The sequence below is a fragment of the Vulpes vulpes genome, chromosome 5, assembly GCF_048418805.1.
Source record: "Vulpes vulpes isolate BD-2025 chromosome 5, VulVul3, whole genome shotgun sequence".
Classification (NCBI taxonomy): Eukaryota; Metazoa; Chordata; class Mammalia; order Carnivora; family Canidae; genus Vulpes; species Vulpes vulpes.
The window spans coordinates 33,148,975-33,175,796 of record NC_132784.1 but is presented as its reverse complement, the minus strand read 5'-3'; the positions used below and the strand labels follow the sequence as shown (position 1 = coordinate 33,175,796).

Below are 26,822 nucleotides of genomic sequence, written 5' to 3'. Positions count from 1 at the left end.
GTGGGACAAGTGACCTCAGGAAAGCAGCCACAGAAGGGTCACAGCCCCTCAAAGACGTGCTTATTTTATCCTAGATTCTTTTGCACGAATGTGGAATAAAGCAGGGTTGCAGGGAACAACAGATCAACCTAAACTTGAGGCCCAGATGCTGGAAGTGAAGTGCAATTCCATCACCTTCGAATAGTTCTGGGCAAGCAGTTTGCTACCCTTTCTCCTTTGGTGGAATTGGTGAACAGGTGGTTTTCAGAAGATCACGCGGTATATTTAGCTGCTGAAATTCGAGCGACTCGGGTGTGATTGGCTGCGGCGGCCGGTGATAACGGGTGGGCACGGCCGGCTCTGCCTGGGGCTCTCGGGAGGGGAGAGTCGGGAGCGGCCTTGCTGCCGGGGAGGTCGAGGTGCGGAGGACAGGTAGGGCCGCTGGCACTGCTTCTCCTTCTGTTCTTGCTGGAGCGTTCTGTTCCGCAGCTTCCCTGGGAGGGAGTTCCAGTTCGCTGTCCTGGCCGGGGAGGCCCGCGGCGAGACCGTGACCTGCGAGACCTCGAAACCCTCGAGGCCGTGGCCCTGCCGCCCCGGGCCCACGGGCGTCTGCCTGTGCTGTGGGCGTCCTCGGGCCCTGGCGAGCCCCAGCTTGCTTGGCCCAGTGGGCTTCCTCGCCTAACAGACAGAATCTTAAAAATTTTTTTGCCTTTTTTAATTTTCTCTAAATATGAGTATGAAAAGGGCTCTGGGTCCCGGCTTCCTATATTTATCCGTCCTGGGCCTCCGCCGCAGAAGGGCGCGGTTCCCAGCCTAGCAGCCGGGCCGGTGTTGGTTTACACGGCAAATAGCTTCGGGCGACGCAAGGGACAGCTGCTCCGGGGCCGTCATCCGCTTTGATCGAGCAGGTCCCATTCCCTGGCGACAACCCGGAGGCCCGGAGGCCCTTCCCCAGCTCCCGAATTAGCAGCTCGGCCCCAAGGCCCGGTCCCGCCTTGCTTTAGACGTGTCTTGTTTTTCAGGTTTGAGGAAGAGCCACGGACACGGAAGAGAAAAACCCATAGAAGCCAATGGTGTTTGGGACAAGAATAACCCCATCGCCTTGAGGTTTCTGTTTTTCTTTTAAAGCTACTGACAGATTTGCTTGTCCGCGTGCAATCCAGGTGGGAGAGCGGGGCAGAGGCCATAGCACCCTCGCAGCACCCGGCGCGGGCCCAAAACTGACTTCTGGGAGCCGGGCCCACCTCCCTTTAACTAGTACTCTTGCTTAAAAGTGTTTTTCGGCAAGTATTTAGCAATTTAAATAGCGTTTCTCTGGATCCAAACCCTCTCGCTTTGTCGCCTCCACCTCCTTCCCCACAGCGAGCTAAGCTGCTGGTGGAGCTGGACGCCCCCTCGCCCCCCGCATGTGGCTGAGGGTCCGGAGAAAGGCCCTGGGGCCCGAGTTCTTACACCTGCTCGGATCCCCCCTCTCGCTTAGCCCACCAGGAGCGATGGATGTGTAGCGCGGCCACGTCTTAAGTTCTGTTGTTCTGATGTTCTGATCAGTCCGAGGGGCAGATTCTAATGTATTTCTCATTTGTCTGCAACCTGAGAAGTCTGTAGGTGCCACCCCTACTCCGGGAAAATGGCAGATGACGAAGAATATGAGGAGGTGGTGGAGGTAAGATGACAAAAACGGCCTCTGACAGCCAAGTGTTTGATGTGGCGACAACCAAAGCCGCACTGTAGGTGAATCAGTCCTTTGCAAAATCTATTATGACTTCACAAAGCATCGTTAGGAGAGCGTGAGGAGGGAATATTTTACGTTCAGTTTCACTGTAATTATGTGGGATTTAGAACTGAAAAGAAATAGCGCTTTTTCCCACTTCTGCCTTTTTTTAAACTCTCCAAAGAACATGGCGTGGGGTAAAGGCAGGTTTTACTTTGTCTTCTAAAACTACCTTCCTCCCCACCTGCCAGCCCTTCTGATCCAAGGGACAGAGGAGATAAGGGAAAGTCCTGAAAACTCTGTATTTCAGTTTCCACATAGCAATAGGGGAAAAGGGGCTACTTCCTCTTTGCTTCAACCAGCTGATGACCTACAGCATGATATGGATTAAATGTTCAGAATAATCTACTTACCAGATTCTGGGCATAGGGGAGAATTTGCATATATGGAAATGTGCCCACACCTGGAAATACGAGCTGATCATGCTCACAAGTGACATCTGGAACCACGCTTTCCAACCAACTCCCATCATACTTACCTAAGGGAACAAGACTACCTTTTGCTTTTAAGTTTTTTTGAGGGGGAAAAAAAAGTGGACATCTCAAAAAATTTCCTCCAGGTTATTTGTGGACATCTGACACATTTGACAAAGCTGTTAGTTGTTTATTTTATAGTTATTTTATGAAACTTTATTTTTATCATGTTACAGTTTTTCCTTCACCTCTTGCCTTCAGCTTCACGTTCTAGAACCTCAAGGCTTGGGGGCTACAAGCCATATAAATATATTCCCACTGAATCTGAAAGTGCTTGATAATTTACAATTAATGATGATCCAAACGTATGAAAATCTCCAAGGGCCTCAAGTGCTTGGAGGCAGTCTTGAAAATCTGTGCTTTCTCCTCAGAATGGAATTCTGAACCAAATTTCAAGTGACTGTGCCAAAATTTGTCTTTGGAAGATGATTTTAGTGACCAGACTATATTTAGATTAAGAGAAATTAAAGTCATTTTTTATTGCCAAAGGATTCAGGAAGGAAACACAGAATGAATCTCCTACAGCATAACAATGAACCTCTCTGGCTTAAATGCCAAAGGCCACATTCTCCATGTTCAATGTCCCTAGTGGGCATTTTACATATGTCCCTATGGGTCAGAATAATCACGATTAAGCGATGACACAGTTATAAATCAAATTGCCTTCCCTCCGGTAGTAATGCCAGTAATACTTTTTAGCCTTCAACTTAAAAAAAACAAAACAAACAAAAAGAAAAAACAAAAAAAAAACCCTTGTTTTTCTTAAAATAACGGCGTTCAGTGGTCATTGGAAGTTGTCCTCGGTATTAGACTTGATTTAACTAGATGCCGTAAGAATGGAAGGGGCTATTTTTAGGCATCTCATCCTTGCCATTTTGTTCCTATTACTGCTGCTGGGTCTGACCAGCAGTTGCTGACCTGCTAGACTTCCTGCCAGGGAGTGTTCACCCAAGGTCTCCCTGACCTCAGAAAAGATGTCACGGAGACTGGAATGGTGGCAAATCTGGGAAGATGGACAGGGGAGAGTTCAAAACCAGGAACTAGCTTTAAAAACCTATCTTTTAGGGGTCTTGCACGTCTAAATAAAATCATACTATCCCTCTTGACTGAAGCCTAAATTTGGATGGAAAGGAAAAGAAGCAAGTATGCACTAACCAATTAGGGGCATAGCTCTAAAAAAAAAAAAAGTGGGATTTGGCATGTAAGTTAATGCCAACCATTTAGGTAATGTTGCTTTTTTTATAAGCTTATTTCTAAGCTACAACTGCCAAGGGCGAGAGCCCCACAAAGGTAAAGTTGGACAGCTACCAAAGGACTGCTTTTCCCTGGGTGCTAAGAAAATCCAAAATAGTTGTGAATCATTCACTTTCATGTAATGTCCCTTCTCAAGTCCCTGACGATGCTTTGTGTGGCCAGGGGTGGGGTTCTCTGTGGCTCCCCACCAAACAGCCACCCCTAAGCGGCCAAATGCAATTTCCCATGTGGCGAGAGCCGAGCCCGTCCAGGAGGAGCCCCGTGTCCCGCAGGAGCCGGGGAATCTCTGGCTCTGCCTGGAGACCAGATGGCTATTGGGGTTGAGGTTAAACGGTGGGGGAGCAGGGGAAGCACGAGACGGGGACCTGGGGTGAGTCCCTGCCGATGGGCTAGAGCCGGTGGCCTCGGGGCAAAAGCCAAGTAACTTGGAGCAGTTCGCTGACCCGGGGAGGGCAGGCGGGACCCCGGCTGCGAGGGGGCTGGTCCTCAGCTTTCCCCTCCCTCCGAGTGTCTGCGTCGGTGGCAGAGAAGGGATGTGTGAAGCCTAGAACAAGGTGCACTGTGAGGCCTGGGAGAGCGAGCCGAGGGGCCCGCGCCTGTCCCGGGGGCCTCGGTGGCGGGGCCGAGACTGTGGCCCCCGAGTTTGTGGCCACCCGACCGCACCTGCTCCTGCCGTGGGTGGTGACACCAGGAGCGGGACGGAGTGGCTCTGACCTCAGGTCGGGCACCTCGTGCCACAGGGTCCCTGCCGCCCTCGTCCCCGGGGCTCCGTCTCCGCGCCCCGCAGGGCCATCAGGCGGCCTTGGGGGCGAGGGTGGTCTGGGTGCTGCGTCCCGCTGGCCATCCTCTCCATGCCACCCTCGTCCCCAGCCTGCCGTCCTGTTGGTCGCCGCGCATGGCCCCGAGGTCCTTCCTGTGCAGCCCACGGCCACGGGCTTGTCCCGCCGCCTGGCCACCACCCGGCCCTGGCTCCTGGGAGAGGTCCCCTGGCCTCGGGGGCAATTGCCGCCCATTAACTATGCGCCCGGGCATCCCGCCCAGGCCGGCAGCCCTCTGGGGACCCCCAGCCCCCCACGTTGCCCAGGCTCGGATGCTGCCCCTTCCCCACGGGAGGCACGGGAGGCGCCCAGCCGCGGGCACAGGACGGGGCCGCCTGCTGCGCTCTCACCCCCGCTCTGCACTCTGTTTGCAGTACTACACGGAGGAGACCGTGTACGAGGAGGTGCCAGGACAGGTAAGGCCCTGACAGGTAAGGCCGCCAAGGTGCACGCTGAGGCTGCCAGGCCCTCCCGGCCACGGGCTCCCAGGGCTGCGAGCTGGCACGGAGTGGGGGGGGGGGGAGCGACCATCCCCCACCTGCGTGCCCTGCAGCCGCGGGACCGGGTGACGAATGCTGTGCCCCAACAGGCCGGGTCCCCACTCTTGCTCCCCAGCGCACCCAGGGTGCTTGGGCATCGTTCCCTGCCGTTCGTGGGGCGCTGTTGGTGCAGGGGGTGCTAATCGCAGTAACTAATGCCAGCGGCTGCCAGCACGCGGTGCCTGCAGCAATCTCAGGGCCTCGGACCGGAGGCTTCCAGGCCGACCAGCAGCTTTGTCGTAGAGTTGTAGCCTGTTGGGCACTGTCTCTGCCTTTGTCCCCCCCGATGGTACAACGAAACGTTCCAGAGGTTTTAGCACCAAGCCTTTCCCGTGAATGTTCCAAGGTGGAACTTTTTTTAGGGTGAGCCAGCTCACTCGCGCTTCCTTTCTGGATGGAGCGGTTTCTCTTGAGCACGACATGCAGCGTGTGGCCGTCTCAGGGCTCGCGACTGCATGAGACCTAACATTTGCAGCTGCTGCGGGTCGCTTAGTCTCTCCCCATCCCTGTAGGCCAGCAACCGCGGCAGAAAGCGGCCCATCAGCAACGACCTGAGGACACCTGGGAAGTTGTCCCAGATGCCGGTTTCCTTGCTGATTCAGCTTCCCTTTCCATAATTGATGCAAGAACTCTTCCTTTGGTACAGAGGATATTAGCTGGGAGGGAAGCCCTGCTATCACAGGGACCACTTGGCTGCTTTTTTTCTTACATACACTACTTTTAACCTTGGACTAGACCTAAACTTTGGCCTTAGTTTCTTCTATACAGCCTGGCATAAGAAACAGTAATTTCCCACCTACTGCACGCGTAGGACTGTCGTAAGGATGGTTACCCCCTTGTGTTGCCGTCCTTATCCTGGTCCACCTGAGCATTCGTTAGTGTAAATGGAATTCCACTTCACGTTAACTGACTAAGCCAAAAGGATGGTAATCACTTGTAATACTGATGTGATTCATTCCTTTAAAGTTCATAATCCTTGGCCTAGGCCTGCAGGGGAACAGCCTAAAGACCTGTGGAAAAAGCAAGCAGGTTTTTCTTGGACCCATTTAGAGTTAATATGAAGTCAACAAGTTGAGCTTTATTTGATCATCTTAATTGTTTTTGTTCCCTGATGCCAAGTCGGCTTTGACTCTACCCAAACGATTTGAGAAGATCTTAAATGTCTAAGAATGTTGAGTTTCTGAGTTTCACCCAACCTGAAAGTGTTTGAGTTCCTTCCTACCAATGGAATTTTAAGGCACTGTAGCAAATGAACAGGGAGTGACCTCTTGATTCCACACCCTCCCGAGCAATCAGCATTCAGATTTCCCTAACGTGGAGTAGAGAGCCCATGGCTTCCCGCCTTGGCCTGTTTCAGATGCGTAGAAGCACGCCTAGGGATGCAAGTCTGACTTGAGGTCAGAATAATGCGCATGCACCTAGATCGTGCTATCACAGTTTTTATTTCCATAACCACTGGAACCACATGTCACATTTTCAGACCATAACAGAAGTCTATGAAACTACGACCACAAGGACGACCACATCGGACTATGAGCCATCAGGACCTTCCAAACCGGCACTGGCGTCGCCAGTATCGGCACAGCCAGTACCAGCCAAGCCAGTGGAGAGGAAGAAGGTTATCCGGAAGAAACTGGATTCTTCGAAGTTCATGACCCCCTACATTGTACACAGCCAGAAGATGCAGGAACTCTTTAGCCCGGTGCGTTTCCAACATCTTGTGCTAATCTGGTTTTATTATTGAGAAATTACTGATCTCCAGTGACTCTGTTTTGGGCGCCAGCTAGATTGTTCCTCAACCTTGTGGGAGACAAAAACTTATCTGCAGAAACATAAGCTCTTGTGACTCTCGAATCTTCCTTTCCATGTAATTCATTTGTACCATTGCAGCTTCAGAGAAACATCCTTACTGAAATTATTCCCACAAAATAAACAGGAAGCCTATTAGGAGGCATTTATTGGTATTTAATCACAGTTTGTTGGCTAATCTAGAATCCTGAAGTCATAAATATAGATTCAATTGAAATCCATTCACCAAAGCTAAATAACACCTCTTTACACTGTGTCTGAGCAGGATGTCCCCTAAGTAGACTAGTTAACAATATATAAAAAGGTCTTTAAGAGTCCTATAGGGAAGAAGAACCTGTAGTTTAAAAAACCAGGGTCAGGTGCATAATCTCCGCTGCTGAAGGTCCCTGGTCCTTAACTTTCCGCGTACAGTTATGCTGCGACATGTTCTACTGACCGACAGCAGATGGAGATCCATTTGAGTGGACAGTTGAGTGTCCGTGTGGGCTTGAGGTATCACTAAGTGGCTTGAAAAAATGAAAAGCTGCTTAGGGGAACATTGGATTAAATAGGACTAAATGCTTCTGTCAAAGGCATCCTGTTGTGATTGGTCAATAAGTGTTCACACTTGGTTTAGGGTTCACTCCTGGACACTATTTGATAAATTTCTAGTTCAGATTCTTGAATGATTAAAACCTAGTTTTCTAAGATTTCAATCTCTAAAAATAAGATTATCTTGCCTCCTTTTATCATTGCAGTCTTCAGCCAAAACAAAAATTTTTTTTATCAATTTATTGCCGTAAAACTCCTAAACTGACAATAACACCCTAGAATTTTGATAGTCTGAACAAAATGGCAAAGGTTTGTAGTATTTTTAAAGTGGTTAGTGATAAAATCAAGAGTGTAATTTAGATTGTCGAGTGCAAAGAAAGTGTCGCAGCAAGTCAGTAAGTACATCCAGGAGTACGATTGAAGCATTAATAATGATAAATTATGCACATTGTTATTAAAGCAAGAACTCATTGTATATTTAGCAGAAATAATAAAATCTCATTCCTTTTCAAAATACTCCATAATTCAGACTTCCCATTAATTCAGCTGGTGTCTCAGCTATCCAAACCACCGAGATTTAGCTGCAACTTCTGAATTGAATATTTTTGCATTGTATTAGCAATCAAATCTTTTCAGACAATTTCTATATTTACTTTCTAAAACTGTTGAGGTTCAGGCTTTTTATGTGTGCTTCCAGAGAATAAAAACATTGAGAGAATCATTCTAGGGCATTTCAAGACAATAGCTTGTAATACATTTTCTACTGTCTCAAGTATCCAATCATGTTAGGAAGAACAATTAACAAATCTATTTTAGTTTTTGCTGAGAATCGAGTAGGGGACAAAAAGAAAGCTGTTATAACTGATAATCGTTAGAACTTGCAGGGTGTTTTTTTTTTTTTTTTTTTTAACACAAGGAGATGAATGCATTGCCTGAAGTTTCTGCTGCCGTCTTGTCAGGTTTTAGGCTAATCTCTGCTATTATTTTCAGAATAAATATAAGGAGAACTATGAGAAAGCAAAAGGACAGCCATACGCCATCACGACAGATACCCCAGAACTTCGCCGAATCAAGAAAGTACAAGATCAACTCAGTGAGGTGGGTGGCCTTGGTTAAAATAGAGAGCTAGGTGGAAAACATGCCCACCAACTGGGAATTGAGGACTTTAATGGGTGTAGAGAAAACGAGGAGTCAAATTACTCTGAGACAGCCGAGAAATCTAGAGGAAGCTTTGGCTATAGATTATGTGGCTCTAAATGTGAACCCGCAGAGACTTCTCGGCTAAGTAAGCTAGCTTACAAGATAAGAGATGGGAAGTTCGAATTCACTGTGGTCCCCCACAAAGGAGGGCAGGGAGGCTGGAATTGCACCAGGAAGGCAGATATGCAGCGAATGCAGGTGCTCTGCACATCTTTGGGGATCACAGCTTTCTCCTATGATAGTTTCCTACTTTCTAAAGTGCAGAAACTTCGCTTTGTGGCACAGACATTGAGTCCTTGGGTTAATGCTCTTTGGTTGTAAGATATTCTTTAATATACTCACATTGGCCCTCCTGTCACGAATGCTGTGCATTACTTCTGCAGGTTAAGTATCGAATGGATGGCGATGTTGCTAAAACTATCTGTCACGTGGATGAAAAAGCAAAGGACATTGAACATGCAAAGAAAGTGTCGCAGCAAGTCAGTAAGGTGAGGTCACGGTGTGGATGGCTGGGATGCTATATAGCATGTGGGTTTCCTCTACCTGGCCTTAGAGGAGAAACCCGACAGGCCTGATCCTGCTCGCCGGTCTTCCCTGAATCCAGGGGCGTCGTGAGCTTGGTGCCCACACCTGTCAGGGAGGCTGCGCAGATGACTGAAGTGGGTTGGGACGCCTCTGCCCGGCAGCTCGGCTCCAGGCAGCTGCCGTGCAGAATGCAATCCCAGTGTTGCCAGAGTCTCCTACTTATTTTTAGGGAAGTCAGGGAGCTTAATTTTTACAAGAAATCCTTAAATTTCCAATGTAAGCAACTGATCAAAACATGGAAAAACTACCACATGGGTCAAGAGGAACATGCCTCCTCTCCAGAATCGGCCAATGACTTTCAAAGGTTGCAGCCCTTAAAAGGAATCTGTGGAGAATCATGATCATGACTTAGTTTAAGAGATCAGACTTTTGAAGTAAAAGCTTGCAATGCAGGGAAAGTATTGTGGGATGTTGACATGGTCACTGCTCTCCCAGTCGGGGCTGGTGACAACGGGCACCAGGGCAGCCCCTCCGTGAGAGCACTCCGGCTGTGGAAGACTCTATGGCACTGCTCTCTGAGCCCTCCTAGCTCGCGGGAGACCTCAGCCACGGGTCCTCTTCCCTGTCTGTCTAGGTTTTATACAAGCAGAACTGGGAAGACACCAAGGATAAGTACCTGCTTCCCCCTGATGCCCCTGAACTCGTCCAGGCAGTCAAGAACACGGCCTTGTTCAGTAAGGTGAGGGCTTCTGCTCTGTTGCGAAATCTGTCCTCCTCCCCCTGATGCAGAGGAACCCTGGGTGCTCGTGCGACCCGGCGCGTGGTGGCCCAGCCTTTCTGAGAGTGTCCTTGAGCCGTGGGGGTTGCAGGGGTTGCGGCTGGCAAGGGGGAACTGAGGGGAAAGCTCTTGAGTGGGAGGGAGGGTTCTGGTGGGAAGCTGAACACGTGGGGAGAACGGAGATGTGGCCGAGAAGTGGCTCTCAGAGCCCAGGCTGCGCTTTGCGTGATTTCGGGCCATCGCTCTCATGAAATGTTTATTCCGTGACGAGGAACCATGCGAGGTGCCTCCTGCCTCCTTCCGCTTGCATTCATGCTTGTTGTGGGAAGCAGGTAAGGTCCAAGAGGGGAGATGAAACAAAATCAGACACATCTGCCCTCCTGAAAACAAGATTTGTCAGCAGAAGCAGGACACGCTATTAATAAAGATGACTTGGACTGAGTGGAATGGGGGAGGCTGTCTGGGGATTCCATTTGCCTTTGCTTTTAGCCTGCCCTTGGTTCTTCTGGCTACTGCTGGGTGAATTCAAAATTGTGTATTTCGTGTAAGTGGGAGCTCCTACCTCATAACTTCTCACCCTTTTCTGATTTAGAAACTGTACACTGAGGACTGGGAGGCTGACAAGAGCTTGTTTTACCCATACAACGATAGCCCAGAGCTGAGACGGGTGGCCCAGGCCCAGAAAGCTCTCAGTGATGTAAGTCCAGTGCAGTCAACAATGTTTGGGAGTGTGGGATCGGGACACCTCCGTTTATGTCTTCTGGCCACATGTCCATTGCAATTCCTCTTTCAGAAAGATGAAACGTCATAATAGCAGATGATTCCATCTAGAATCGTTGTAATTTATGATGTGTACTTAAATGCATAATTTATATTAGATATAATTAAACCCAATCTTATTTTTTTATTAGGTGAAGAACCTGAGGTCATTAGTGGGCAAAACCCAGATTAGAAGCCTGGTCTTGTGATCCCAAGACTGGTGTTCTTTCCACTGTAGCATATGCCCTCTGTCCCCTTGGCTGGAGTTGAAGTTCTTTAGTGACAGTAGAGTGCCACTTTAAAAAAAAAACAAAACCCTATTGGAATCATAACCGTTTCCCCAAATATATTAAGTGAAAAATGTTATTGAAGGAGTTTGATTTGCTATCCTAGTTATAAAGTCTGAATTGTGGTGTGTCCCCCTTTCTCTACATGAACTGACACACTTGTCCAAACATGCTTGTGTGGTTATCTCACAAAAGCTCTTGCCATCGGATAATACGCAGAGGATGTTTCAAAGAGATGGAGGATATTTCAAAGTTAGTAAAAAGAAAAATAAATCAGCTGTCTCCACTGACCAGAATTTTAGTGTGTTTCATCTTGAACAGATTTTTTTTAGAGGGACTTAAAAGGCCTAATAGAGTCCTTAGGCTGAAAGCTATTTCCGCAGCAGAGAACTCTACTTGATTTTAGCACTTCCCCTTGTTTTGAGGAGCTTTAGTTCTTGACCTCTGGATTTGCTAGAAACTATATTGAAAATCCAAAGACTACTGCTCTAGTCTTCGGGACAGCACTCTTGTATAAAACAACAAGTTGTTTTTCATTCAGTTGTCAGTCAGACTCCTAGAACTTCTTACATTCACTATGGACTTAACAAGTCAGTTGGCATCTTGAAAATTACTGGGATTTCCTTCCAGTGGGTCTTAGGATCCTATCTTGCCCTGTACTGGAATTATGCAGACTCCTTTGATGGTGTCTCCAACTTTTGAGGTCTTTTATTGCCTCTCACTCTATATCATTTGTAAATTTAGGGGACCTATTTCTATCTCAGTTTTCATATAATTGGTTAAAATATGGCATAGGTTATGCTCCTATCTTTCCATAGAGTAAGATAGGAACTAGAGAAGCCGTAACAAAAACTTAAGGCTCTCTAGTACACGGTACCAATTTTAATGTGTAGGGACCTCTTCTCTTTTAAGTTCATTTTTTGGTTCTGTATCTTATGAATATATAATATTGTGTAACTTTTATCAAGTGATCAATAGTTGTTGAAAGTCTATGCATGCATAGCTGGCAGGATAGAAAAGATTTCATCCTTTCCCTTGAGATTTTATAATCAGGCTGGTAAGATGAAATTGTTATATATTAAACAATAAGAAAACATTTTTCACAAATTTTAGGAAGCAGATTGTACAGTCTAATACTTGCTGAAAAGACACACGCAAGTAATTAGGGAAGGCCATGTGGAAGTGGTAATCCCAAGGGAAAGGGCAATGATGAACAGAAAAGACATTTCAAGTAGGGAGTACACTTGAAATGAGGGACAGAGGTGGAATGAGTCTGGAGGGGACAAACAAATTGAATGCTGTGGATACCTAGTTAGGAGGGTACTTTTAAGAAAGTGGCGGCAGGACCTTGAAAATCAGACCAAATAGCTTTGACGTGATATGGTAGTCCTTAAGAGATATCCTATGATTTTTTGGGGGAGGGGAAACAGTATGGTAAAAGTAGGATATGGAAAAACTTTGGACAATATAGTGGATTGGGACTAGGAAAAAATGTGATAAATCGAAGACTATTTTAGTAATATTGTGGAATCAAAGGGAGGACAACAGAGAAGAAAGGAATCTGAGGGCAATAAGTATTTTAAAAGTGTTAAGGACATTGGATATTGGAGATGAAAGAGTGAAAGGAGCCATAAAGGAGTTTATAACAGAGACTGGTAGCCTGGGTGTATAGGGGTGCAACAGGTAATGATGTACTAGTGAACAGAGAAATGGAGTTGAGACGCTGCATCCATAAGATGCCTTGATCTGGATCTTCCATTAGAAACTGTGTCCTATTGCATAGGCGTGAGAACAGGACAAAATATTAATATTGGAGAGTCCTCGGAATAAAAGTGATAGCTGGGGACATGAAAATACACGGGGGAGGCTGCGGAGTGTATGGCCAAGGGCAGAGTTCTGGAGGACACCCATACTTAGGACATCTGGAAAGTAGCCAGCAGAAGAATGAGGGAACAAATGGTCAGAGAAGTTGAAGGAGAACCAGGAAATGCCATGTCACGTGACCTCGGGAAGAGTGTCCAAGAAGACACTTGATCTCCAGCCTCCCTTTACCCATGAGATGGACAGATAGAGGGGTCCTGCGTGCCGCTCTGGTGCCAGGGACTTCGAACAGGCACAGGTGACCACGTCTGGGGATCCCTCCACATGCATAAAGGAGACTGCCTAGGGAAGGAGAGTCTTCCCGTCCTTCCTCAGAGAAACTTGGCAGTTACGATGCGGGTTGTAACTTTATTGCAGACTAACGGCCCCGAGCATCAGGTTCCTAGGCTGCTGGGACAATATTAATAGAATGCTGTCGTCCGCAGCAGGAGCCCCTATGGTTCTCAGGCACGGGGTGCCTGCGGGCTGTTGTTCACAGAACACTCTTGCCAGGCCAAGCAGATCCCAGCTGAGGGCTTGGGTCTGGAGGCTTCCTGTCCCCCTTGCCTGTGCCGCCTTCCAGTTTCTCTGGAACCTACTTACCAGGTTTCTCTTGTAATCTGAGCAGAAACAAAAGAGTTCACAAATACCAAGAGACACTTTAAGTGGATCCAGAGTACAGAATTCTAACAAGGCCGAATTCTGAACAAAGTTCCTGAGAAATGAGGACTTCTAGATCCAGTTTCTCTGGAGCTTCCTGACAGGATGTCCCCCTTAGTAAGCATTCCTCCTGATAGGACATTGCTCACTCTGGGGACTCGGCCAGCCATGGAAAATCCCAATCGCCCTATGCCTAAAATTGAGCCTTCGCTCCTTAAAGACTGAGCAGTGGAACTAATATCAATGCATTTTAAAACTGGTCTTTTGTATCTCCATTGACCCATTGATGTTCGTAAAAGCTCTTGTTATAGGCAGGAGGGAGATGTTGTTAGGACCTAGTTAGACTTGGTTAAAGCATGAAGATGACTGGGACCTTGGAACTATCCAGCCTCTTTTTTTAAAAGATTTTTATTTATTCATGAGAAACACAGAGGCAGAGACCCAGGCAGAGGGAAAAGCAGGCTCCCCACGGGAGCCTGATGTGGGACTCAATCCCGGGACCCGGGAGTCACACCCTGAGCCAAAGACACATGCTCAACCACTGAGCCCCCAGGAGTCCCAGAACTATCCAGCCTCTTTACGTTATAAATAAGAATACCACCACATGGAAGAAGTAATTTGTAGAAGTCTCACAAGTGAGTAGCCAATGGCCTCAGTATATAAAACACACATTTAGAAATCCATCATTAAACCTTTGCTCTGGTCGGGGTCTGCCCAAGCCATGAGAGCTCCCAGATGAGAGGCTATGTTTGCTGTCATCCAGGGCTCACAGACCAAGGAGGGGCAGATAGGTAAACAACCAACCATGGCATCATCCGATAGTTCCTTCCAAGGAGCTAAGGGCCACATTGAGTGAGACCCCAGGAGAAGGTCTTCAGGTCATGGAGGGCACAGGAGGGGAACCTGTGCTGGTCCGGAGCTGTGGAGAATGAGCAGCAGCTTGTAGGCAGATGGCGAGAGCATGGAGCTGGGGCATGTCAGCGAAAGGGAGCAGCAGGTACAAGGTCCACAAGGCGTAAGAGGGCTTCATGTACCTGCAGATTGACAAATAGTTCTGCATTTTTGGAGGCAGGGTTCAAGGTTGATGGAAGAAAAGCCCTGAGTAGTCAGTAGTGAAGAAAAAAGAGGGCAAGGGTGAAGGGGCTGCATGCTTGATGGACATGACACTTTAACACAAGGGAGGCCTTTAGTCGGTTAAAGGAAAGGAGCTAATGAAGAGTGAGTGTTTGAAGCTGTCGAAAGAGAAGGGGTGACTCTGGAGATGGTGCAGAGGGCTGCAGGTGGGAATAGCAGTCTGCGTGCAGAGTCACCCCAAGAAAGCGGCTTCTCTGAGCCCGTGTAGCAGGTGGGAAGGGCAGGGACGAGCACAGGGGAAGGTAAGTGTCTATACAGCCTTCCTTTACTTTATGAAAGAGCAAGCTGAGAGTTGATTGGGGGCTAAAGGACAGTCTTGGGGGTTTGCACTAGCCGCTGTGAGTAGAGACTGACCAGGGATGCATAAGGGGGTGTTCAAGCTTCACTGAAGGCAAAGTAGCGATCGGTTACCATAAATTCAGAGTATTGGGCAGAGAGCCCCAAGCAAGCTCTTGTTCACAGAGTGTACCACTGGGTAGACACCTAGACTTCAAGCTAAGGGCTTAGGTTCAGGAGACTCGCTTTTCCACCTCTGCACCTTCTTCCAGTAGCTCTTTTAATCGTGCTTAGCACATCGTCATTATCCAATCCGTCGAGGGGCATGACTTCCTTCAGCAGCACTCAGCATCCTGCACATAAGAACAGGGCAGTGTCGTTGAGTTGATCCAGAGCCCAGGGACTTGGTAGCTGGTGTGATGTAAAGACCAGAGGTTGGGCAGTGAAGACCCCAGTTAACAGAGCAATCTCAATTGTACATCATGGCACAGAGACACATGGAAGGAAATAGATGTAGGGTTAATAATCTGGGAGAACAGGGAAGACTTAATGAAATAGAAATCACTAGAAACGCTGAGAGCAGGGGCGTGTGACATCTGCAAGGACACGTTACTGTTACGTGAATACGCTAAAGTTTAAAACTTCAGGTATGGATGAAGCCATAGGCTTTTTTTTTTTTTAATGCAAACAAATGGAATATGGGAGGTAGAATGATTTTTCCATGGCTCATGAATGTTCCTGTCTTTTATTTTGTCAGATTGCCTACAAAAAAGGTCATGCTGAACAGCAATCTCAATTCACAACCTTGCCGGACCCTCCAGATATAGAATTTGCTAAGAAAGTGACCAATCAAGTGAGCAAGGTGAGTAAATCGGGCCGGGACGTCATCTCCCTTGAAAACTCTGGTTTAATAATCTCAAACATCAGAGAAAGTAAGTAAGGGAGACCAAAAACTGAGCATGTTTTTGCTATATGACCCGAAAAGGTCCATAGCAGAAATAATCCATCCGTTGACATCCTGGAACCATGTTAATAAACACTCTGCCTGCTTAATGACTCCGTGATCAGAAAGCGTGAAAGCCGCGTTTTGAAAACAGCACCTGTGTCCTGATGTCATTTAACACCTTGACCTGTGGAAGTGCTGCTAACCAAGAACCCGGTCCCTGCGCGTCCTCTTGGAAGGTCTGATTGCTTTAATTCAGTGTGAAGACCTCCTACGGTTTTATGCTGTCAGGCATGGAGGAAATGAGAGCACATGAGTGAGCTTCAGACGTGGCTTGGTTTGCCCGCCCTGGGCAGTGCACCCCCTCGGTTGTGCCTGGTTGGTCTACACAGCCTGGTCGGTCTATAGTTAGCCTGGTACGCCAGCCCCAAGGAAGGAGCACCTGACAGAGAAGGCCGAGAGGCCGATGTTCAGCTGATGACCAGGCCCGAGCTAAATCTTATTTCAAATTGGCTCAAATCAGGCCACTTTCTCCTGGGATACTGCTGCTGCTGCCTTTTTTGTTGTTGTTGTTGTTTAATTTAATTAATTAATTAATTTTTTGATACTGCTGCTTCTAACAACTTTTCTTGGCCCTCTGTGGAGTACAGTCCCAACTTGGTCTTCTGCTTGCATTTTGGTGGAACCTCAAGGTTTCTATCTTGTACAGATATTTTTGGGTGAGGATGTCTGGTAAAGGAGGAGGAAGAAAAGTTGTGGATGATGAAGTCTGTCCAGTGATGTTTTTAGTGTCTGATATTGCAGGCTACTAACTGTAACCAAGGCTACTTGGATGATAGATCCTCTAAGTGCAGTAAATCTTCACTAATAGGAATGCTGTGAACCTGAAATTTGCCCATGGCTAAGCAGAAATAAATTCTAGAACTGTCCATAAAGAGCTGGCCTACTGAAACTATTGATACCTAAATAAGATTAGGAAACAAGGACAATGGGTCTTTTTCAAAGAAAAAGCTGCTTTCAAAAAGTCATTTAGAAAGAAAAAAATATTTTTTTTATTTGAAGTATTTCTTAAAAGCTTTCTTTCTAATGCAACATACTTTTACCTTATTTGAGTGTGGAGTGTGGGTACCTGAACAGGATTTAAAAAAAAAAAAATCCCATTCAAACTGCTCTATTATCAGTCTCTCCACTAACTTAGACATGCCAGTTAGTCTAGACCTGCGCTCTTCAATACAGTAGCCATCGTCCACATGTGACCGTTGAGCATTTGAAATGTGATTATATGAACTGAGGGTCCTATATGTGGGAAGTATACATTGTGTCCTGAACGCTTAGTATGACAAAAAGAATGTAAAATAGCTCATTAATTGTTTGTATATTGATTGCATATTGGAATAATATTTTTGGATCTATTGGGATAAGTAAAATATATTGTTAAATTCCCACCTCTTCCTTTTTATATTTTAAAAATAAGCTACTAGAAAATTTAAATACAGTGGTGGCTTGCATTATATACCTGTTGGACTGCACCGCTCCACCCAGATATGGTGGCATCATTGGAAACCAAAAAACCTCACCAGTGCTGGGTGTGTGCTTGTGGAATAATAATATGAGCCAAGGGAGGATGGCTGTGGATGCAAGTCACCAGATTTGGCTGCTCGTCCCAGTCTTACCCAAATTCCAAGTTTTTAATGGCTGCTGTACATCCAAAGTAATATTCACTTTGGGAAGAAATGCTTGTGATTGGTAGCAGTCCATCCGACAACAGACCCTCCAGTAAGAGAGGAGTGGGCCTGGGGGTGGAGGAGAGAGAGGTGATTTAGCTGCGTGACTTGCCTCTTCCCTCTTGAAATATTCCCCACTATCCTGGCCTATGACCATGTCTTAGTACCATCATTTCCTTTCTTTCCAAAATAGAGAAAAATCTCCTTTATCTCCTCACCCTTAGGTATTTAAATTCAGCATTTTCTTGTCTATGTTTCCCAGATCCATCCCTTGGTCTTATAGCCTTCAGTTCCTATGTTAATTTAATGATCGTGTATCTGTAATGATTATATTGCTTCTATATCGATGACCTTGTTTGTCAGCTTTCCATACTGTACCTGTCAGAATCTCTTCTCTCACCTTTGTCTTTGGCCAAAGCACCAGCTGGTCCCAGCACTCATCCTGGCTCAGCTGCATTTTGTGGCCCTAACACAGATGGACAGGGAGGCAGAAATATCCATGTAAGCGAGCGTTCCAGGTGAGGAGAGGTTACTGTGCAGACTCCAGCTGAAAGTGGGGTTCTGAATGCAACCCTGGGAAGGCCCTTTAGTTTCTCTGTGCTTACCTCTCTGCTTCCTTCCAGATTCATGATAGGAAAAATGTGAGATTTCAGGCTAGAATTTCCAGTGATACCTAACTGCGATCTAGAGCTGAAAGGAAAAGCTCTGTTTCCTCTACTCCCTATGCCTGCTTCTGCCTCCAAGTGGGTTTTTACCACACCGACCAATGCTCTGACACAAGCTCTGTGTCCTATAATTCAATTCAATTCCGACATTATCTACCAGGGCTTAGCCTCAGGTCTCACCAGTTTAAGGGCTCAGAGGCACGTGACTGCCCCCATCATGACAACTGGTCATGAATCTGGACCTCCCATGCTTCTGACTGACTGGCTTTAATCCAGGGTTCCCACGACCCTCTCCTCAGGTTTAATTTGCTTATAATGAGCTCACAGAACTCAGGGAAACATTTTCTTAGGTTTCTTACATGATAAAGGGTACAGATTAACAACCAAGATAGAGGTACCTGGGGTGGGGTCCTGAAGGGTCCCAACACAGGAATTTCTGTCCCTGTGGAGCAGGGTTGTGATATTCTCTCGGCACGTAGATGTGTTCACCAACCTGGAAGCTCTCTGAATCGCGTACTTCAAGGACTTTTATGGTGGTTGCCTCACAACCTATCTGATCTAACTCCGTGTCTGGCCCCTTTCCCCTCCTTAGAAGATGAAGGGTGGGGCAGAAAGTATGACTTGGTCTTTCTGGTGACCAGACCCCGTCATAAAGCTATCCAGGGGTGGTCTCCTTGGAACAAAAGACAACCCAGGGTCCCTGCGTAGTTTAATTGGGTAAGCCTCCAATTCTTGGTTTCAGCTCAGGGTCGTGGGATTGAGCCCCATGTCGGGCTCTGTATTTGCTGCAGAATCTGCTTGTCCCTCTCTCTCTCTCTCTCTCTCTCTCTCTGCTTTTCTCTAATAAAATCTTAAAAAAAAAAAAAAAAGACAACCATGTCACTCAGGAGGTTACGGCAGTTTAGGAGCTCTGTATTAGGAACTGAGGGTGGAGACCAATATTTAGAGTTTAGTATTTCACTAGAATGTTTTTTAAAAAAACCTCTTTCAGTGAATATTGTTGCATAGGACAAAGATGCGAAGCTCTGATGATCTAAAACCATGGAAACTCCTTTATCACAAAGAATTAGGGAGGAATTTCCATTGATTTCACCAGAGGAGAGTTGATGGACTTAGGAAAACAGCCTAGGCCCACTATGGGCAATGAAAATATCCGTTGGGACCCTCTACCGTTCTGAGAGGACAACTCTTCTATGAACAAAGCGGTTGGAAGTCCCAGTATTTAGCTGCTCACAGAAAAAGTGAAGTGTGATTAACTGGCTTTGTATTCCTTCCATTTGATAACCTCATCAAAACCACAGAAGCAGATGTGGAAAGTAGAAAATGAAACCGCGTGTTTACGTAGGACATCAGGGTGTCTAATCCGTGGCCTAATGAAAGTCTCTCAGCTCATTTCTGAGGAGGAGACACTATGGCCCGGGGAAGCAATTTTACTAGATCTACCGACATGTGGTTACTGTCTTGCCCACAGAAGGTGTTCCAGAACTTGGAACTGGCCCAGTGCTGTCCTCTGTTAAATGAACAAACACAGAACCCTAGAGAGAGTTAAATCGACTCTTGCTGCCAGGTTCCTATGAATGGACTTCAAACATGACAGACTTTGACAGAAGGGTTAGGGTGGGGTTAGAGGGAAGGTTGGGTGTTGGACTCCTGATACGGCTCCCCCACCTCTTTGTACCATGTGAACACTCAGTCCTTGCTGCAGACCTGTAGAGTGAGACTGCTTCGTTGACAGAGGAGGTCACACATCTCCCTCTCCCTCTCGTTCCTCAAGCTACAGGCCTTTATTCTTTAAACTCCTCTCCTACCTGTGGATGAAGGGGAAGGCCATAACTTCTTCAACAGTTAACAAACTGCAGCCTCCTCCTTTGTAGTGAAAATCTTCCCAGACTTGGGAGTACCCCGCGACAGATTGTGAGGGATCCCCTCTGAGCTGAACCCATTTAGGTTCATGAAGAGGAAAAAGTGGGCAAGGACTTTGGGCGAGAGTGCTGGGTGGTCTTATACTCTTGTTTTGCATCTTGGTTTATTTTACTTTTTGGGGGGAGAGAGAACATGAGAATGTGGGTGGGGAAGGGGCAGAGGGCAAGAGAGAGAATCTTAATCAGGCTCTACACCCAGTGCGGAGCTCAATCTCCTGACACATGAAATCATGACCTGAGCTGAATCCAAGAGTCGGATGCTTAACTGACTGAGCCACCCAGGTGCTCCAGCATCTGGTTTTAGTTTCTTCTAAACATCAGATATCTATTTCTTGATGTGAGAATTAATTTTTAATTTTCCTTAACAAATATACATATGCAATTCTTACTATTTCTCCATAATGGCCCAACTTTTGGACCTCATTAAGAATGTCTGCTGCCTTCTCAATTTTAAGTTCTATTACAAAGTTTTGGGGGTGCATCAGGCCCTCTTGTCCGTATCCCCTAATCTTGGAGGTTTCTTCCTTTGATAGCAAGCAGAGGAAGGACAGTATCCCCCACCAACAATGCAGATTGGAGATCTTAACCTGGGGTACTTGTACATCAAGACCCGTGAAGTGTTTATAGGCATTTTATGGTTTCCTCAGATTTCTGAAGAGGTCTATTCTCCAAAAAAAGATTAGAAATACTTTTTTGGCAATTAGCAAATCAAAAAATCCCTTTTGATTGATTGAACTCAGTCTGTTTTGAATGGCTAAAGAGTTGACTTCAATTTTTAAAGTTTCCAAAAGAGAAGAGTAGGCAAATTAATTGGCCCTTTAATGTAACTATACTCTCAACAAGGATTTCCATTGAAGAGTACACACACACAATTTTCTCCAGAGTTTCTTACTCTGTCATGCTAGCAATGTTCTCATCATTATTGCTACAAATATCCTAGCCTACATTTGTTTAGCACTGTAGAGTTTGCAAAGGACTCTTTGGGGGGTATTGAACTTATTTAATCTTTCCAACAATCCTCTGTGGAAGGTATTATTAGTGCCAGTGCTGTGGTTGAGAACTTGGAGAGGCTCAGTCATACCTTTGGTAATGATAGAGTCTAGTCTTTGGCCCAATACTTCCAGACTCAAGCCCAGGGCTCTAAAACTTACAGTTATGAAAACCACTTGGCTATTTATTAGCATATTAAGGTCTTAATAAGAAAGGATATAGACATTTGAGAAAGGGTTGAGTATCTTTTAGTTCAAACTCACTGGCTCTGCACATCACTCATCCTTGTTACTGGTTCTGTTAAAGGGATACCAGAAAACCACTTTCTTTTCTCTTGAAGAGTGTAGTGGGGGTGTAGGCATGCAGACACCCTGAGATTCACTGGTTGTGTCTGTTAACACATTTTCCAAGAAGAGGAAATTGCTGTAACCCGGCTCTGGCTCTGGCTCATATGCCCAGGTTTGGGGTTGACTAGTTTAATTTTATCCTGAGGTAGACCAAGATAGTTTGAAGCCACATATCGTGGACTCCATACAATTTAGTGTATTTGTACATGCATTTTCTAGGTCACTTTTGTGTGCTGCATTTTGTGTTAGATTCTCAGGATATGAACATAAAGAAGACCTAATTCCCCTCTTCAAAATGCTCACTGCCTGGGATTCAGGTGGGGTGGTATTTGGGAGTAAGATGGAGTAATTTTTGAATTGCTTGCAAGTTCTCACTAAAACTTCCTTAAGTCTCAACTAGAAAGTCTTATTAACTAGTCTGCAAACCAAATTTTGTGGTGGTATTGTTTCTAGATAACTAGAAGCTTTGGTAAAGCTCAGAAGTTTATGTCTAAGTTCATGTGGCATGGAAATCTGGGGGTGAGTGGTTTCATTAGAACTCTGAAGTATAAGGGCAGGATGCTTCTGACTCTTCTCCATCAAACATCAGAGAATAGCCTTAAGTTCTGAATCAACTAAGTCTCTAGATTCAACAAGAAGAGGGTCAGTTATTACCTCTACCCTCTTACCCAACTTTCTTGTTGACACTATACTAGAAGGTTTGAAGACATCTATTTATTTTAAAGATTTCATTTATTTATTCATGAGAAACAGAGAGAGAGAGGCAGAGACACAGGCAGAGTGAGAAGCAGGCTCCATGCAGGGAGCCCGACCTGGGACTCAATCCCAGGACCCCAGGATTATGCCTTGGGCCGAAGGCGTCGCTAAACTGCTGAGCCACCCAGGCTGCCCTGAAGACATCTATTTTAAAAACTTAAGAAGGGCCATGGTCAAGATACTTTTATATTTATATTTATTTTTATTACATTTATTTATTCATTTTTGTTTTTATTTATTTGAGAGAGAGAGAGAGAGAGAGAGAGAGAGAGAGAGGAAGCAGTAGGGGAGACAGCGAGCAAGAGAACGAGCGTGGGAGCTCGATCTCGATCTCCCAGGACCATGGGATCATGACCTGAGCTGAAGGCAGACACTTAACCACCTGAGCCACCCAGGCGCCCCAAAAGATATTTTTAAAAGCTGGCCATTGCCACTTTTCTGTCTTATTTATCAATTTCTATATTTTCAGTATTTATTTTTTTTTCTCCTAGCAAAAATACAAGGAAGACTATGAAAATAAAATCAAAGGCAAATGGAGTGAGACCCCCTGCTTTGAAATTGCAACCGCCAGAATGAATGCTGATAACATCAGCACAGTAAGTAGGAAGGAACGGCCAGATGTTCTTAGGTTGAAAGAGTGACCCTTTCCTTTCGGACTTCTGGCCCTCAGCTGCACCTGCAGTGTTACCAGAACATTGGAGTCCAGGTTCCTCTTCATGGGGACAAGACCTGTGTAGAGTTCCTGCTGAGAGAAATCTCTCCATCTTTCCTTCCTTTTGAGAAATACTATTTTAATTAAATTCCATTATTCTTGCCTCAATTTTCATATGAACAATGTTTCCAAAGTGAATACAGGTTAAAGGGGCCCTTTTTAATGTATTATTTGCCTGGAGAACCCAACCAGTACATTTTATGAAACTGATTTCGTTTCTTCCCAGATTTTCTTCACTGTAAAAGTGCGCTTTTTCCCCCCCTCAGAAGTTCTCTGCCCCTGGCCTTTGAGAGCTCCTTAGAGGCTGGTTCAGCCTCTTGTAATTGCTCCAAATCTCTGTTGAGTTGCTAATTGTTTTGATGGTGGCACTACCATCTCTCTCTAACCTGACCCATGTGTAAGCCAAGAGGAGCGTGGCTGTGGTTGTGCGTGAGCTCTTGAAGAGGCCCCTGTCCTCCCATGTGAACCCTTGCACAGTCTGTGCTCATGGCATTCCCCGGTGTGTGTAATGTCTTACAGAGGAAATACCAGGAAGACTTTGAGAATATGAAAGACCAGATCTACTTCATGCAGACTGAAACACCAGAGTACAAAGTGAATAAACAAGCTGGAGTGGCAGCGAGCAAGGTATGAAGAAATGCTCTTAGTTGTCATGACAGTCTTATTGTGGGCGAATTTCTTATAAATCTTGCTTTTATATGTAATGAAAAAAAAGGTTCTTGGGGCTCAACAAAAAAAGCAATTTGGAGTTATCATGGTACAAATTTTTGAAAAATGTTGCTATGGATGACTTTTAACAATAGTCAAGTACCATCTTCAGTATTTATTAAAAGACCTTTTGATACCTGCAGTTAGTTTGTACTCTTAGACAGAAGGACCCCTCAAGAAGGGACAACTGTCAACCTTCTCTGAATATGGACACTCCCACACAATCTGTTACCGTGATTTTTCTTATTTTCCTACTAATTGGTGAAAATCTAGTCACAGACAAGATACACAAATCCATGGATATGCTCCTATACTCTGTAGACTTTGGTAAAAAGAATCCTTGACATTCTAAAGCACTAGACAGAGTATAAACTTCAAAACCAATCAGACTTGGTTGAAACCCTGGCCTTGGCCCTGCTAAGGGAGTGAAAGCAGGGAGATCACATCACCAGGAAGCCATTTCAGTATCCAGGTGCAAAATAGTGATGTTTTAGATCAAGAGGGGAGCAGGGCCGATCGATGAAATGTACTTTGAGAATAGAGCTGACCTGGTTTGCTATTGGGTTGGATGTGGGATATGAGAAGAATGTTTTTGGGTTTAAGCAACTGGAGGATGGGATTTCTCTTTATCAAGAGAGAAGAGTGTGGAAGGAGTGCATAATTATTTTTGGAGGGAAAATGTGGGCTCAGCTTCCAACATGTAAGATTTGAGATGCCTTTTAGACATCCAAGTGGAAGGAAATAATAAGTGGACAGTTGATTATACAAGTCTGAAGTTTCAGGGGAAATATATGGGAGGGTTGTATAAATTTGGGAGACGTCAGTATATGGAGAGTATTTAATGTCCTAAGACTGGAGACCATCAAGGGAGCAAGCATAGACAGAAAACCCTAAGGACTGAACTCTGGATATCTCCATGTGAACACATCAGTGAGACGAGGTAGGAGTAGAGTCGGGAGAGAGTGAGAAGTGAGTGAAGGGAGAAAGGAGCGATCCGCTATTTAAAATGTTTCTGAATTGAATTTACCAATGTATGGTCTCTTCATACACGTGAATTGCACACATGCTCACGCACAGTCAGATGAGGCGTCAGAGGGCAGATTGATGATCCTTCTGGCTTGCTTTCTTGAAAAATGTGTTGGTAGTTTGGCCGCTGGAGGCTAAGTTAAATGAGAGTTGTGGAGCAGCAAGTGTCTGGGACATGATACACTGCCATTATTTGCGTGTGTCTTTTTCTCTTTGAGGGCAAGGACCAGGTGTTATTCTTTCTTGTACTTGTCCCAGGGCCAGCACGTAATCAATACCCTATGGATGTTTTTGAAGGAATAAATGAACGGGAAGAAAAGTTATCCTGGAGATTTATGCAGTTTCTTTGCTGCTGTTATGAGTTACTATGAGTATTTTGTTTGTAAAATGTCAAGCTGCCACTTTTCTAGAGAGAAAATTGATTTGTAGAACTATATCATAATATCCATAATAGAGACAAGAGCAAAAATAACCCAGTTACTTTATCATTTCACTCCTACAGGTAAAATACAAAGAAGACTATGAAAAGAATAAAGGAAAAGCAGATTATAATGTACTTCCTGCCTCAGAGAACCCACTGCTCAAGCAGCTGAAGGCGGCAGGAGATGCCCTGAGTGATGTAAGTACATTCTTGTCAGAAAGTGTTTTTTTTAACCTTAGCTGCTAGAGAGAGGAAATCTCTCTCTTTCTATAATGACTAAATGCATATATAATTTTGCAAATACTTTAGGATTCTAGTGTAGCAGTTTCCCTGGAACTATTTAACAGGAAGACAGGAATGCCTCTGAGCATGATGTGTGTTAGTTTTTTTTGGGGGGGGGGGCGCCTGTGGATTTAGCTCAATGGGCAGAGAAATCCTCATTTGCTTATAGGCTCTAGTGCCTGTGCTTCTCCATGATCCTGACCCAGAAAGAGGCTTTGAAAGGAGCAGAGAGTGAGAGATGAAGTTGGTGTGCACCCTGCCCTTGTGTTCTTCAAGCAGGGCAAAAACAAATGTCCTGGGTTCCACAGGTTCTTCCCCTCACCTCTATCATTCTCTGTGCAAATCTTGGCCCTAGAAACCATCATTTGCAGAAAGCGCAACTTAAAAGATGACTCCCCCCAAAAAACAAACAACAACAACAAAATGGTTCCCTAAGTCTTCACAGGAGTTTCTACTTGTAGAATTAAGAGTCTGACCAATCCATAAGATTTAAAATAAAATCGTATAAGTGAGAGATGGCGTTAAGAGACTAACAGCCCAAGACCGCTTTGACTATATAAATAAGAGAGAACATGTGATCAGTTAGGTTATTCCCAAAGTATTAAGCTTTCCCAATATTTGAGGATTATACATGGTTCCCCTGTGGGTTAGTTATCTTTTCTTTGTCCCTCGGATTAAGTCAGCACCATAGAAATGCGTACCTGTGACTGAGGAATGAGGCGAGTGGAGTTGGGGTGGCAGGTGAGAGCGTGAGTGGATCTGTCCAAATAGCCCTGTTTGGGAAATCAATGCAAAGCATGTCTTCTGTTTCCTAAATAAAGGTCCTCTTTATCAAACATAGCAAAGCTGAGGTTCAAACCTACTTTGTTGATAAAGAGAACAATATAAATATTTAAAAACCAAAACACCATTTACAACCTCAAAACCCAACATGAGAAAGGGACAAAGCTCTCACTTTATCAGCTGTGCATTTAAAATCCAATGGTTGTTTATTGTCATCATTAGAGCTAAATTTAGGTCCTAGCTGGGGAGAAGAGTGAGTAGCTTTATCATCTGAGTTCCTGTATATACCTTAATTTTAAGATATACTATCTGTTTGTATAAGGGGGTTTTTCCCTTGGTGGAAGGAGGAAGAGAGAGTGTGTTTCTCAACTTAAACATTTTTGTGAAGGTTTGTTTAAAAAAGAATTCCCTGTTTCTCAGAAGATTCCTGTCTGTTGTGGCACCATCAGTGAAAGACGAGTCTGAGTTGAGGGAGAGCGGATGTAGCAGTCCTGAAGTACACACAAATCTCCACAGCTAAGGGCTTGGTCTGAGGCAGAATACTGGTTTCTTGACTTTTTTTTGTGAATGTTAAAAACCTAAACTTTACAGTAATTGCTAATAGAAGAAACTTTTCATTCACTACACCCCAATATTGTCAGTTTTTAAGACAGTTGACAGGATATATCTTTTCTTCTTCTTCTTGTTTATTGTTGAGAAATACAAGTGTTACAATCAGTGTGGGAGTGACAAGAATCTAATTGATTTTTTTTCCTTCAACAGAAACTATACAAGGAAAACTATGAAAAGACAAAGGCAAAGAGCATAAATTACTGTGAAACCCCCAAATTCCAGCTTGATACAGTTCTGCACAATTTCACTAGTGATGTAAGCAATTCTGTGGTTACTAC

At 45.3% G+C, this 26,822-nt stretch overlaps 1 protein-coding gene across 50 annotated transcripts in view; it reads left to right on the top strand.

Annotated features, from left to right (window-relative positions):
- The first annotated feature begins 289 nt into the window (after positions 1 to 289).
- Positions 290 to 26,822, top strand: part of NEB (nebulin) — a 207,467-nt gene continuing 180,934 nt past the window's right edge. For 49 of the 50 annotated variants that reach the window (XM_072757801.1, XM_072757772.1, XM_072757798.1 and 46 more), the window contains exons 1-14: positions 290 to 411; positions 1,002 to 1,086; positions 1,578 to 1,642; positions 4,670 to 4,711; positions 6,315 to 6,536; positions 8,165 to 8,272; positions 8,758 to 8,862; positions 9,534 to 9,638; positions 10,270 to 10,374; positions 15,411 to 15,515; positions 22,492 to 22,596; positions 23,232 to 23,339; positions 24,949 to 25,065; positions 26,695 to 26,799. In XM_072757801.1, coding sequence (XP_072613902.1) covers positions 1,607 to 1,642; positions 4,670 to 4,711; positions 6,315 to 6,536; positions 8,165 to 8,272; positions 8,758 to 8,862; positions 9,534 to 9,638; positions 10,270 to 10,374; positions 15,411 to 15,515; positions 22,492 to 22,596; positions 23,232 to 23,339; positions 24,949 to 25,065; positions 26,695 to 26,799 — 1,263 coding nt within the window. In that variant the 5' untranslated portion in view covers positions 290 to 411; positions 1,002 to 1,086; positions 1,578 to 1,606. Of the gene's footprint in view, positions 412 to 1,001; positions 1,087 to 1,574; positions 1,643 to 4,669; positions 4,712 to 6,314; positions 6,537 to 8,164; positions 8,273 to 8,757; positions 8,863 to 9,533; positions 9,639 to 10,269; positions 10,375 to 15,410; positions 15,516 to 22,491; positions 22,597 to 23,231; positions 23,340 to 24,948; positions 25,066 to 26,694; positions 26,800 to 26,822 lie in introns of all 50 variants that reach the window. The other variant, XM_072757755.1, reaches the window with a different exon arrangement.